The sequence below is a fragment of the Lolium rigidum genome, chromosome 2 (genome assembly GCF_022539505.1).
Source record: "Lolium rigidum isolate FL_2022 chromosome 2, APGP_CSIRO_Lrig_0.1, whole genome shotgun sequence".
NCBI lineage: Eukaryota > Viridiplantae > Streptophyta > Magnoliopsida > Poales > Poaceae > Lolium > Lolium rigidum.
Window position 1 is genome coordinate 284,342,622 of NC_061509.1, and position 15,080 is coordinate 284,357,701.

At 46.0% G+C, this 15,080-nt stretch overlaps 2 protein-coding genes across 2 annotated transcripts; one reads left to right on the top strand and one right to left on the bottom strand.

Moving 5' to 3' along the window:
• The first annotated feature begins 7,875 nt into the window (after positions 1-7,875).
• Positions 7,876-12,893, top strand: LOC124688979 (ABC transporter G family member 28-like). Its single transcript, XM_047222591.1, has 14 exons — positions 7,876-8,168; positions 8,257-8,333; positions 8,632-8,913; positions 9,274-9,337; positions 9,412-9,558; positions 9,699-9,733; positions 9,817-9,890; positions 9,979-10,823; positions 10,898-11,194; positions 11,284-11,763; positions 11,865-12,013; positions 12,116-12,405; positions 12,524-12,645; positions 12,737-12,893. Exons 1-14 carry the CDS (start codon positions 7,876-7,878, stop codon positions 12,891-12,893), a joined length of 3,312 nt encoding a protein of 1,103 aa, XP_047078547.1.
• A 420-nt stretch (positions 12,894-13,313) lies between these two features.
• LOC124688980 (DNL-type zinc finger protein-like) lies at positions 13,314-14,624 on the bottom strand. Its single transcript, XM_047222592.1, has 2 exons — positions 14,514-14,624; positions 13,314-14,082 (listed from the first exon to the last, which is right to left on the bottom strand). Exons 1-2 carry the CDS (start codon positions 14,593-14,595, stop codon positions 13,586-13,588), a joined length of 579 nt encoding a protein of 192 aa, XP_047078548.1. The 5' UTR covers positions 14,596-14,624; the 3' UTR covers positions 13,314-13,585.
• Positions 14,625-15,080: the final 456 nt, after the last annotated feature.

Here is a 15,080-nt window from a genome sequence, read left to right on the forward strand (position 1 = left end):
TTATGCACTTTATCTCTTATTAAGTTGCTTGTTGCGCGATAACCATGTTTACTCGGGGAACGCCATCAACTCATTGTTGAATTTCATGTGAGTTGCTATGCATGTTCGTCTTGTCCGAAGTAAGGGCGATCTACACTGAGTTGAATGGTTTGAGCATGCATATTGTGAGAGAAGAACATTGGGCCGCTAACTAAAGCCATGTTCCATGGTGGAAGTTTCAGTTTTGGACAAACATCCTCAAATCTCTAATGAGAAAAGAATTAATTGTTGTTGAATGCTTAAAGCATTAAAAGAGGAGTCCATTATCTCGTTGTCTATGTTGTCCCGGTATGGATGTCTAAGTTGAGAATAATCAAAAGCGAGAAATCCAAATGCGAGCTTTCTCCTTAGACCTTTGTACAGGCGGCATAGAGGTACCCCTTTGTGATACTTGGTTAAAGCATATGTATTGCGGTGATAATCCAGGTAGTCCAAGCTAATTAGGACAAGGTGCGAGCACTATTAGTACACTATGCATGAGGCTTGCAACTTATAAGATATAATTTACATGATGCATATGCTTTATTACTACCGTTGACAAAATTGTTTCATGTTTTCAAAATCAAAGCTCTAGCACAAATATAGCAATCGATGCTTTTCCTCTATGAGGACCATTCTCTTTACTTTTATGTTGAGTCAGCTTCACCTATTTCTCTCCACCTCAAGAAGCAAACACTTGTGTGAACTGTGCATTGATTCTTACATACTTGCTTATTGCACTTATTATATTACTCTATGTTGACAATATCCATGAGATATACATGTTACAAGTTGAAAGCAACCGCTGAAACTTAATCTTCTTTTGTGTTGCTTCAATACCTTTACTTTGAATTATTGCTTTATGAGTTAACTCTTATGCAAGACTTATTGATGCTTGTCTTGAAGTGCTATTCATGAAAAGTCTTTGCTTCATGATTCACTTGTTTACTCATGTCATACACATTGTTTTGATCGCTGCATTCTCTACATATGCTTTACAAATAGTATGATCAAGTTTATGATGGCATGTCACTCCAGAAATTATCTTTGTTATCGTTTTACCTGCTCGGGACGAGCGTAACTAAGCTTGGGGATGCTGATACGTCTCCAACGTATCGATAATTTCTTGTGTTCCATGCCACATTATTGATGTTATCTACATGTTTTATGCACACTTTATATCATATTCGTGCATTTTCCGGAACTAACCTATTAACAAGATGCCGAAGTGCCGATTGTCGTTTTCTAGCTGTTTTTGGTTTCAGAAATCCTAGTAAAGAAATATTCTCGGAATTGGACGAAATAAAAGCCCCGAGGCCTATTTTCTCACGAAGCTTCCAGAAGACCGAAGACGAGACGAAGAGGGGCCACAGGGTGGCCAAACCCTAGGGCGGCGCGGCCCCACCCCTGGCCGCGCCGGCCCGTGGTTTGGGCCCCCCGTGCCGCCTCTCGACTTGCCCTTCCGCCTACAAATAGCCTCCGTGACGAAACCCCCGCATGCGAGAGCCACGATACGGAAAACATTACCGAGACGCCGTCGCCGCCGATCCCATCTCGGGGGATCCCGGAGATCGCCTCCGCACCCTGCCGGAGAGGGGAATCATCTCCCGGAGGACTCTACACCGCCATGGTCGCCTCCGGAGTGATGAGTGAGTAGTCTACCCCTGGACTATGGGTCCATAGCAGTAGCTAGATGGTTGTCTTCTCCCCATTGTGCTATCATTGTCGGATCTTGTGAGCTGCCTATCATGATCAAGATCATCTATATGTAATTCTATATGTTGCGTTTGTTGGGATCCGATGAATAGAGAATACTTGTTATGTTGATTATCAAAGTTATGCTTATGTGTTGTTTATGATCTTGCATGCTCTCCGTTATTAGTAGATGCTCCGGCCAAGTAGATGCTTTTAACTCCAAGAGGGAGTACTTATGCTCGATAGTGGGTTCATGCCTGCATTGACACCTGGGACGAGTGACGTAAAGTTCTAAGGTTGTGTTGTGTCTGTTGCCACTAGGGATAAAACATTGATGCTATGTCTAAGGATGTAGTTGTTGATTACATTACGCACCATACTTAATGCAATTGTCTCGTTGTTTTGCAACTTAATACCGGAGGGGTTCGGATGATAACCCGAAGGTGGACTTTTTAGGCATAGATGCAGCTTGGATGGCGGTCTATGTACTTTGTCGTAATGCCCAATTAAATCTCACTATACTCATCATGATATGTATGTGCATTGTCATGCTCTCTTTATTTGTCAATTGCCCAACTGTAATTTGTTCACCCAACATGCTGTTCGTCTTATGGGAGAGACACCTCTAGTGAACTCGTGGACCCCGGTCCAATTCTCTTTACTCGAAATACAATCTACTGCAATACTTGTTTCTACTGTTTTCTCTCGCAAACAATCATATTCCACACAATACGGTTAATCCTTTGTTACGACAGAAGCCGGTGAGATTGACAACCTCACTCGTTTCGTTGGGGCAAAGTAGTTTGGTTGTGTTGTGCAGGTTCCACGTTGGCGCCGGAATCTCCGGTGTTGCGCCGCACTACATCCCGCCGCCATCAACCTTCAACGTGCTTCTTGGCTCCTCCTGGTTCGATAAACCTTGGTTTCTTTCTGAGGGAAAACTTGCTGCTGTGCGCATCATACCTTCCTCTTGGGGTTTCCCAACGAACGTGTGAAATACACGCCATCATCCCCCTCTTTTTGGGAACGGGTAGTTGAGTGGTTTTAGTTGGTACCTCCACTCTTTCGGGCGCATTTCTGGCCGGATTCAAGGATTTTGTGACACCTTTTAGATCAGTAAATGAATCTGGCAGATTATTTGCAAGATGTTGCAAATTTATGATTTTCCGAACTTGGAGTTCGGTCTCTTGGGTACGTGGATCAGAGGCTGAAATGGCAAGAGCATTCCAATCAATTTCCGGGCATTCTTTCTGGTACTTGAAATCTCCCCCTACTGCCGGAAAGTGTTCCTCGTCAAATATGCGATCGGCGTGACGGGCCGTGAATAGATCCCCGATAAGGGGTTCCAGGTACTTAATAATCGACGGCGATTTGTACCCCACATAGATCCCGGCTTCCTATGTGGGCCCATGGATGTCCGCTGAGGTGGTGAGATCGGGATGTATGTAGCACATCCGAACTTACGCAGATGGGAAATGCTGGGTGGATTTCCACGTACCAATTGCGAGAGGGAAGTACTCGTGATATGCGGTAGATCACAATTGGATTAAGTCGGCAGCGTGTAAAACTGCGTGACCCCAACACGAGGTTGGCAAGCTGCAATTCATTAACAAAGGTCTTGCAATGAGTTTGATCCTCTTAATAAGGGACTCGGCCAAACCATTTTGAGTATGGACATATGGAACGAGTGCTGAACTTCAATCCCCGTGGCCATGCAATAGTCATTAAAGGCACGTGAAGAGAATTCTGCAGCGTTGTCCATGCGAATTGATTTAATTCGACTCTTCCGGATAATGAGCCTGTAACTTAATTACTTCCCTCATTATCTTGGCAAATGCATGGTTTCGTGTGGATAGAAGGCACACATGTGACCATCGTGTAGATGCGTCAATCAAAACCATGAAATACCGAAATGGTCCAGATAATGGTTGGATGGGACCACAAATGTCTCCTTGAATTCGTTCAAGAAATTGAAGTGGTTTACCTTGTATCTTGAGGTGTGAAGGCCTCAGAATAAGCTTTCCCGTGGCACATGATGTGCACACAAAATCCGATGACTGATGAAATTTGGACTCATGCAAATTATGACCAATGGAATTTCTAGTAATCTTCCTCATCATCCCGATGCCGGGATGGCCTAGGCAATCATGCCAGGTTTGGAATGCGTCAACATTCTGGAAAATTACCCTGTAAGCAACATGTTCTACGGGCTTGATGTACGTGTAGTACAGTCCAGACGACAGAGAAGGAATCTTTTCAAGTACTTGCTTGCCATATCCGTAATCTTTTGTGAAGAGTAGATACTCCCCTTTGTTGTCTTCATGGGTTTCGATGTGAAAACCATTCTTACGGATATCTCGATAACTGATTAAGGTACGTGAAGAATCGGGATACAACAAGGCATCCTCAAGTATCACTTGTGTACCGTTTGGGAGGGTAAATATGGCACATCCGGTGCCAACAATTACCGTATCGCGTCCATCGATAGTCAAAATATCACCATTCATCTTTTTCAGAGTTTGGAAATATTTCAACTCCCTCAGTATGGAGTTTGTGGTAGCACTGTCCACAAGGCATAATTCCTCTTCCATCGGATTGTCCCCGTAGAGAACTTTTCTTCTTCTTTTCTGATCTTTGTCCTTCTCCGGCTGTTTGCTCTCGGCAGAGCGTGCTGATAACGTATTAGGAGAAAAACTGATAGCGATCGAGAGAGAAGCAAATGAATGAATCAACTGTGTTTATTCCATTGATGAACAACTATTTATACAAGGTGAAACGTCGCCTTACAAACCGACATATCAGGAGGCGGCGTTTCAGGATCAATCGTCGGGGACGGTTTCTACATCGTGGGAGCGCCGTGACGGTTGCCGAAGCAACCGCACAGGATATTACATAGGGAGGATTACATATTTAATTAAGTAAACTAATTAAATCCTAACAGAAACATCACCGAACTAATAAATAACAAACAGCATCAGAAGAGCATTTTCGCACTCAGCAGCTAGCTGCTAGCTAGCTCACCTCAGCGACCTTTTTTTTGTCAGATAAAAAAAATCAGTGTGGATCGCCCTGTTCCTGTAAATGTAAAACGGTGGCAGCTGGACGACGTGCAACCCAGCTGGCATGGTTTTGACAAAGCAAAATTAACGTTATTTTTTTTTTTTTGACAATTTACCGCTGCGTATGAACAACTTTTCTCCTTGAGGTCATTACACTTAATTTTGTCCGATCGACCTGGTTGGCTGGTTGGTGGGATCTGGGAAGGAATAACAAATGTTCCGCTCACCGATCAACCACCACACCCAACCAAAAATTTCTTTGGATCGTACGTACGAGGAGCCGCTAGTGCCGTGGTCTATGGCATGAAAGCGAATGTGAAGAGGAAGACTTCTTGACTAGCAGCTGCATGCAGAAATGTTTGGTGTAGAAAGAAGAAGAGAACGGGAATCTGATCACGGGTGAATTGCTAGCTAGGTGGACAACGTCAGCCGGTGACACCTCATGGAACCGCCATTGAAAGGTCTCACAGGTTCCGTTCCACTTCGCTTTACCCGTGAGTGCAGAGAGAGTAGTCAGCCGATGATGACACGTGAGCATCCATCCACGTGTTGGCAAAGCAACGTGTCAAGTTCGCAGTTGTGGAGCGCTCTACGTGTTCTAAGCCAACAGATCCGTGCCAAGTGCTAAAGTGATTTTTTTGGCACCTGGTACCGTCGAACCTGATTGGAACAGTTCCAAATTTGACTATACTTACAAAATTTCTTAAGTTACATGGTGTTCGCGTAGTACTAAGTTGCATGCCTTTTAAAAAGCTGCAGGATTCCTTCAGGATCTTTTGCACGACATAGCACCTGAAATAAGCCTTGGACAGCTACTCTGTTGGAGAAGAGAGGTTAGCAAAAATTACGACAGGTGCCCATTTTGCAAGAGGTTTTCGAAACCAGTTGCACACCTATTCGTTCATTATTGTATCACCACAAGACTTTGGGGTCTCTGTAAGGATTGACTTGGCTTGCACCATCTTGACCTTACCCAATGGCAAAACCAACCGATCCACTCTTGGTGGTCCTCCATGACAAACACAAAATCTCACCTCCCTCATTTGATTCATAGGAATTGTATAGGAATTGTGTAGGATTTGTATCCTATTGGAAAATTTCCCACATAGGTTATTTGGTTCATATGAACATATTATATAGGAATCTTGTAGTGTAAATCCTATATATAAAAATATTAGATCATACCTCACGAAAAAATTCATTTGTTACAATCAAACATATTTGATGTTCTCATAGAATTTAAGCATCCTATCCCTACGATTTTCCTATTCCTATGCATTTCCAATCATGTGAATTTAAGCATACAATCAAACACATTTCAAGAAGGTCAAGGAGGAGCCATGGAAGGCGTACACCTAGAGTAGGCATTGTGGTGCGGCGCCGAAGACCCCGACTACATCCCAGGGCTCACGCTCGTCCTTGAGAGTCGTGCAACGATCTGTGCGCAATAGCAACACCATTGTTTGTCAGCATTGAGTGGTCAGCGTGCGACACATGAACTACCTAGACCTTGAAATGTGGGGTCGAAGCGGGCACCAGCGGTAGCGTGGGAGGATTCGGTGGCGCATGAACTAGCAGCACCGGCCCTAGTTGCGACGTGAAGGACAAGGAGGCCTACCGCTGGTTCTAGTACCGCAACGATTAGTTTAGATTTTATTTTAGTTTAAATTTTAGTGGAATTTCATTAAAATTTGTAATATATAACCAAAAACAGTATGAATTAGATTGGAATTTTCGTTTCAAATTTTAAAATCCTATTGAAGGCACCGTTGGGGGAAGACGCCCCCATACGTGACAGCTAGTGCCAACTGTCCCATGCGCTCGATATGGCGTTATTACTGGTTGTAAGGAGGCTTAAAGGTTCTAACAGTTGCCAATTTACTTAACCTAGTGATAGATGTGGTGATTTTTGTTGCATGGTCTTTGTGCTTCTAGTGGAAAAGGTGTTGTTCTTGACATGTTTCGTCTTCCTTTTGGTTATCCCCACTGGCTCGTAAACCATGTACTAAGTACACCCTTGCTACACCTTGTATGCTTTTTCTCTTTTAGATGCCTTATTTTCTTTTACTTGTATGATAACAGTGGCCGTTTTTTAATGGAAATCGACAAGGCGAGACTTGTTTGGTGAAAAGAAAGGGGAGCCTCTTGAAAAACACAAGGAGCTGTCCCCAACTCACCATGCACTTGTCTTTGATGCTTCTCACACCAAACTTACTCGTTCTTCTCAAGTACATGCCGTATAAAGTCGAAAAGTCACTGCTTACTAAGGTTAATCGAATATAGAAAAGAGTGTGAACAATTACAATACTATAAATTAATAATGTATGTCACTAACTTCTGACTTTGTCAAAGTGTTTTCTTGGTCTCCTTTGCTTCGTTTTTCAATGGGATCGATGTAACACCTTCTTTCAAATAATAAATTCACATATGTTGGTTTGTGTTCTATTTCATCTGATACATAATAAGTGTCATGGTTGAAACTGTAACCACAATACTTATTATTTGTTTAAACTAAAATTAGAACATTTATTATGGATAAGATGGAGTACATTTATTTAATTTTTTGAGGGAAAAATATTATAAAAATGGTGGGCTACACCTTGGACCTGGACTTGGGCTCTCCTAAGTCAATTGCTTGAAGGCCACTACTATAAGTGAAGGCCCAGTAGACAAATGGGCGGGCGCAAGCTCCTCGTAGAGATCGGGCCTCCCATATTGAGACATCTGCGCTGCGCAAGCGTTCACCAGTCACTGACAACTGGGCCTCCCACCCCGCCACGACCTTGTACTCCCTACGCCTTGTCCACTGAACCGTATATTCATCCAGCCAGCCACGTGCCCCGGCCTCTACTACCACCGTCCGATGAACCCCGCGTCGTGGACAGTAGACGCGCCCCATTCCCGACCATCCTTTCTCCCTCCATGGCGCGAGCGCGACCACCCCGCCTCCTATTTCTGCTCTCCACCACCACCGCCCCGCGCCGCGAGCTCCCCTCCCCATCATGGCATCCCGCCCAATGCCTACCTCCACCACCACCACCAACCCCTAATTTCTCCCACCGTAGGTTCGACCAGCGTCCACCGCTCGTCCGTCCGAGTTTCCATGGCCCGTGTGGCGGCGCGCCAGCTCGCCGCCGCGCTGCTCCTCCTCCTCACTGCAGTCGCCGTCGCCATCGACTTCCCCGCCTACCCACGGCATTCCCTCGAGGAGGACATCCCGGAGGACGACTACGGCGGGGACGGCGTCGGGGGCGGCGCGGCGGCCGGCGGGGGCGGGACCAAGGGCCTCGCCGGCAACCCCGTCGTCGCCGAGATCGTCAACAAGCGCCTCAAGGCCCTCACCGCCACCTTCGCCATGGCCATCCGCGGCGAGCTAGGATACTGCATCAAGGACACGTACGTCATTAACACTAACGTCCTGATCGATCTCATCACCGAGGAGGGAGCCGTGGTTGATCCGATTTTGCTGGTTGGTCTCCTGCAGGGACTCGGAGTGGGACCAGGCCTTCAACTTCACCAAGGACACGTCCTTCCTCAACACCTGCATGAAGCAGACCAATGGTACACACACACACACACATCTACGTACATAACCACCACGAATCCAATCATTCATCTTTGTACCCGGCAGACTCCTACATTTGTACAACGATTACATGATGTTGATAATGTTGGTGGTCTCTGTCCACAATGTTGTCATCTACCATCTTGAATCTTGGGGTGGAGGAGAATATATGGAGCACTTACGTTGCAAATTAACTGAATGCTATTTCAAACCTACACTGGCAAGCAATCCAGAGGATGGATCTGTCGTCGTTGCTGCAATGAAAATGACCCTGGCTTCGCCATGATCTCCCAGGTGACCTGCACCAGCGCGTGTGCACCGCCGCGGAGATGCTCTTCTACTTCAACAGCCTCATGGACAGCGGGGAGGAGACGAGGGGGGAGAAGAGCTACATCAGGCCCAACAAGAACTGCAACCTCACCTCCTGGATCGACGGCTGCGAGCCCGGCTGGGCATGCAGCGCCGGGGAGCAGAAGGTCGACCTCAAGGACTCCAAGGACATACCCTACAGAGCCGACGACTGCCAGGCTTGCTGCGCCGGCTTCTTCTGCCCCCACGCTCTCACCTGCATGATACGTAAGCTTCACCGCCACGGAACATTATCAGGATGAAGGCTCGGTTAAATGTTTCAGGATTTGGGTGTTGCTGCTTATGTTTTGATGCATCCTGTTTGTATCCATTTGTTCTCATGCATTCCATTGTTAGTTCCTACTATGCTTACCTGCTATGTTGGCCTACAATGAAAATGCGTGATAACAGTTTACAATGCTTAGGTGTAAATAACAGACTTTCCATTGGTCTAAAGAAATTTGTGTCCTACAACAGTTTGACCGATCCACTGAATTATCAGAGGCACTTATCCTATGTTTAACATCTTCTCAGGAGTAATCAATTTTTTTTTTTTTGATGATTTCTCTTGTGTGCTGTCACCTGCAGCTTGCCCTCTTGGAGCATACTGTCCGGAGTCCACCTTGAACAAAACTACAGGCATCTGCGACCCGTAAGTCGTCTACTCGCCTGTCCTTAAAATTCTTAATTCCAGACGAGCATAATAACGCTGAAGATGTATTCCAGATACAACTATCAACCACCCGCTGGGAGCCCCAACCACACTTGTGGCAGTGCTGATAATTGGGCAGATGTGATCAGCACTGATGATGTGTTCTGCCCAGCTGGATACTACTGCCCCAGCACCACCAAGAAACTCCCTTGTAGTAGTGGGTAATCCTATCTATCTGATGTTTCAAATTGTTCATTTTGATGATAATTCCCCGCCAGTGATATTTACTAGGCATGTTCTTCGTACGGTTGATTTCTGTTGCTCTATCAAGATGCTGAGAGTATCAGGTGTTCTTTTGCAGGTTTTACTGCAGGAAGGGATCAACAGCACCAACCAGTAAGCTAAACTTCTCTTTGCAAAGTTGGAATCCAGTCTTCTTGATTTGTCCGCATCCTGACGCCGCCGCTTCTTCACTGCAGGATGCTACAAGAAGAGCGCTTGTCCACCGAACTCTGTTAATCAGGACATAACAATTTTTGGCGTATTGTTAGTGGTAATGCACTAGCAAATCGATAGCATGACATCCCTTGGAAGTTGCAGCTATTGAGGTTGAAGTCTTTATTTTTTCCACGGTTCTGCAGGTTGCCTCCTGTTTAGTCCTTTTGATCATCTACAATTTCTCTGGCCAACTTCTGACCAACCGTGAGAAGAAGCAAGCAAAATCTCGAGAGGCTGCTGCAAGGTATGCGAAAGATACTGCACAGGCTCGGGAAAGGTGGAAATCTGCTAGAGATGTCGCCAAGAAGGCCAGCAGTGGCCTGCAGTCGCAATTGTCGCGCACCTTCTCGCGCAAACAGAAGCCTGGACAGACAGGGGGGATGTCGTCGAAAGGTCTTCCTTCAGTCGGAGCAGATGGTGGTGGAAAGAAGGACAACTTCGCCGACATGAATGAAGATGCACCGGAGCCAGATTTTCATCTGGAAACCGGAGACAAAGGCAAAAAACCAAAAGGGAAACAGATGCACAGCCGGAGCCAGATTTTCAAGTATGCATATGGTCAAATTGAGAAGGAAAAGGCCCTGCAACAGGAGTTACAGGAGAACGACAACAACTTGACCTTCTCTGGCGTGATAAACATGGCGAAAGAGCATGATGAAACTTCGAGAATGGTCATCGAGATCGCGTTCAAGGATCTATCTCTGACATTGAAGGGCAGTAAGAAGAAGCTTTTGAGGTCCGTGACTGGAAAGCTCATGCCTGGCCGTGTAGCCGCTTTCATGGGCCCATCTGGTGCTGGTAAGACCACATTTCTAAACGCTATCGCCGGCAAGGCAACTGGTTGTGACACATCAGGCTTGGTACTTATCAATGGTAAAGTAGAGCCCATTCGTGCGTATAAGAGGATTATTGGCTTTGTTCCCCAAGATGACATTGTCCATGGCAACCTAACTGTTGAAGAAAACCTCTGGTTCAACGCAAGATGCAGGTACTTTCCCTAGAGTTAGCCATCTATCTTTTCAGCCTGTACCAGTGGACTTACGATATGTTGTTGAATGTCAGGCTTTCAGGAGACATGTCAAAAGCTGATAAGGTCCTCGTCGTGGAGAGGGTCATTGAGTCTTTGGGGCTGCAGGCAGTTAGAGATTCTCTGGTCGGGGATGTGGAGACACGTGGCATCTCCGGTGGTCAGCGCAAGAGAGTCAACGTCGGTCTAGAAATGGTCATGGAACCATCGGTGTTGATCTTGGATGAGCCAACTTCTGGTTTGGATAGCGCATCCTCCTTGCTTCTTCTCCGCGCCCTTCGCCGGGAAGCTCTTGAAGGCGTCAACATCTCCATGGTTGTTCATCAGCCTAGGTTCACTTTCAAACTCAAATACAGAACAATATGTGTTTGCCTCATTGCCTACATTTCTCCCTGACTAAACACCTCATTTGTCCTCTCAGCTATACGCTGTACAGAATGTTTGATGACTTGATACTTCTCGCAAAAGGGGGCATGACGGTATACCATGGGCCGGTGAAGAAGGTGGAAGAATACTTCTCAGGGCTGGGCATTGTTGTGCCAGACCGTGTGAACCCACCCGACTACTATATCGACATATTGGAGGGCATCGTGAAGCCAAACATGAGTGCGGGCGTAACCGTGAAAGACCTGCCGCTCAGATGGATGCTGCACAATGGCTACGATGTTCCACGGGACATGCTGCAGAGTTCCTCCACGTCTGAATCTTCGTCCGGAGGAAGTGCAGGACCTTCCTCCCCCAGTGCTGGCGCAGGCCCATCCTTCGCAACAGAACTGTGGGCCAATATCAAGGATGTCATCATGCGGAAGAAGGATGAGTTTGATTATAACAAGTCAACCGAAGATTTGTCGAACCGCTGCACTCCCGGCATCCTTAGGCAGTACAGGTACTTTCTGGGAAGGTAAGGTCTCTCACATCTCTGCATCAAAGATAATATTTCCTAAGGAAATCTTCTCTAGTTCTTCTCAAGAACAACACTGTTTTATCTCTTTTCTTCTTCAGGGTTGGCAAGCAAAGGCTCCGGGAGGCAAGGATTCTCGGTGTTGATTACTTGATACTCTGCCTTGCTGGGATATGCCTAGGGACGCTGGCCAAAGTTAGCGACGAGACATTTGGGGCGCTTGGGTACACTTACACTGTCATTGCTGTCTGTAAGTCTGACTTGCCTTCTCTGATCTTGAGTAAGCCTACTGCTATATGTCTATGTCTCAATGTTTACTTATGTTAAGATGCCTCTGTCACGTGTGATGCAGCTCTGCTTTGCAAAATCGGAGCCTTGAGGTCGTTCGCACTGGACAAGATATACTACTGGAGGGAGAGAGCCTCGGGGATGAGCTCGCTGGCTTATTTCCTGGCCAAGGACACCATCGACCACTTCAACACCATCGTCAAGCCCATCGTCTACCTCTCCATGTTCTATTTTTTCAACAACCCCAGGTCATCCATATGGGAGAACTACGTCGTCCTTGTCGCACTTACGTACTGCGTAACAGGCATTGGATACACCTTTGCCATCTTCTTCCAGCCTGGCTCCGCACAGCTGGTATTCATACATGTTTATGTTTCTCAATTTCATTACTGCGACCATCAAATTAAGAGAAGCTCTTGGCACACCCTTATAGATTGCTTATCATTTCTGGTGACACATGCTTTTTTTGCAGTGGTCTGCACTCCTCCCAGTCGTTCTGACCCTGATAGCAACTCAGCAGAAGAACACTATCATTGCTGATCTTTGCTACACAAAGTGGGCTCTGGAGGCGTTCGTGATCGCCAACGCTCACAAGTACATCTCCCCATCAAATTCTTCCCTAACATACACAAACTCGTAAGTAAATTTGTCTCTGTATCAAGCACCTGATTGTTCCTGGTTGCAGCTACTCCGGGGTGTGGCTGATAACACGATGCGGTTCGCTACAAAAGAGCGGCTACGACATCAGCAACAGAAGTCTCTGTTTATGGGTGCTCATGGCCAATGGGGTGATCTTCCGCTGCATAGCCTTCTTCTGCATGGTAGTCTTCCAGAAGCATTAAGGCGCCCCCCCTCTGTTGATAGATACTGCTGATCCATTACTGATTCTTTCTCTGCGTAACAGAAAATGTACAATTAGAACTTTCTGTGTTCACAGCATGAGGTGTAGATAAGAACAGATTTTGTTTTACCTTTTTGTTGTTGACATGTAAGAACAGGTTGTTGTTGAGTAGCAGGCAGCTGGTCAGGAATGCCCTAATTTTATGTAGAGGCGTTATCCATTTCAGGTTAGCTGATAGCACATGATAGAGGAACAGTTCACTTGTTGCATTCAGTGTAAATTTCGAATAGCAACTGTCAAATTATGTGTGTCTGTTCATTGTCAGGTTTGTAAAATCAGTACAGTTTTCATAACTGTCAAATTCTGTGTGTCTGTTCATTGTCAGGTTTGTAAAATTTCAAATGCAGCTGGCAACTAGTGGTACTTGAAGTTAACAGTAGAGTTTTCATAACTAAAAGTTCAGAAGGCAGCATTACATTATCTTGTTTTGTCAGGTACATGATCAAACAAGGATGATACTAATACACAATCTGATACAGAATGTGAGTAGTGCACTAGAAGCAATTCAGTATTGCAGCCTCAAGCAAGAACTTAACAACTTGTATTCTATTTGAGAGGACATGAAACCAAGCCAAAAACTCTCGCTAACCATTTTATAGCAGCTTGACCATAGCCAACATACTACAAAGAACACTAATTTTCCCCAGAAGTTTCCTTGGAGTTGACCTGAGTCCCAGCCAAGTCCTCCAGAGTGAAATTGAGAGTATCCGTTGCGCCTTTCTTCACCTCCTCCCCTTTGTCCGCCAGGAAGTCCTCAATGCTCCCGGGCTCACCGAACCAACCGAGCCTGTCTGCCATCAGGTGGAGGTTGTTGCAGCCACCACAGCGGGCGACCACCACCCCGTTCTCGTACGACTCCCGGCTGGCCATCTTCATAGACCTGGTGTCGCAGACCTTGCACGTGAAGATCATTGCCAGGTCGTGTCTGGGCGAGATTTTCAGGCTCGAGGCGTCCCTGACTTTGAAGCTCGACTCTGCGGCTGCAGGGACCGAAGGTGGCGGCGGCGGAGGGGCGTCGGGTTTGGAACTCTCTTGGTCTTGGTGACCCTCGTGCGGGCTGCTGTTGCTCGCTTCGATGATCGTTTGGAGGGACCTTAACCCTGCGGTTGCTGGAGAAGGAAACAATAGTCCTGCAATGGCATAAGTTCCCAGTTTGCTGTTAGCTAATTTACAATGCAAAAGTGCCAATAGCTGACATACATATGATGAAAATCTTGAGTTGTTTGCCAATCTGTCAGGAACTAATAACGACCTCCCACATAGAAACATGCTCTTCAGAATTCAGGGTCACTCCCATAAGAGGGAGCACATCACAACACAAGGGACTACTAGTAGTACTACTGCATCCCCCCAAAAAAATCAAAGGCTTTGAGTGGATCAATCGTACAGCGCGCGCAGAATTTTTTGACAAAACCATGGGAATTTGAACAAACAAGCGCTTGGGGGATGCCAACAGGTTAGGGATTTTGACCCATGAATCTCTGACCACTCCAGCAAGAAAGGTTACTACTGGGAGATTTATGCAGGGTCTTCGGGGGAGGCTAACAGGTTGGGGGCTCACCTCGAGGAGAAGGAGCGGTCGGTTGAGAGAGGACGCCGGCGAGACGGCGGCGCAGCAGCGGGAGCATCCGGGCGGCGGCCATGGCGTCGGCGGAGGAGAGGAGAGAGCGGCCGCGTGTGCTTTGTTTATGTCCGTGTCTGAATTATTTTTCGAGCAAAATGTCCGTGTCTTCTTCTTGGAGGAGAAGAAGAGGCCCGTGTACTCTTAACTGGGCCGGTCCTTTTATATGGGCTAAAACTACGAACATGTGGTCTTTTTTGGAACAAAAGTGCAGTAAAAGAACAGAACCATTTGGAAAAATGATTACGAATAATTTGTGATGCTTAATACATGTTTAAAAAAATTACTTGAGAGGTTTAAAAATTTTGCTCGCGATATTTGAAAAATGTCTGTACAATTAGTAGAAGTGTGATGTTTCAGAAATGATTACGATCCTTCAAAATGTTTGCACCGTACAAATAATAGTTTGCGAGGTTTAAAAAAGTGTTCGCAAGATCTAAAGTACGTGCGTATAACTTAAAAATGGTGAGGTTTTCAAAAAATGATATCTATGCTTAAAAATGTTAT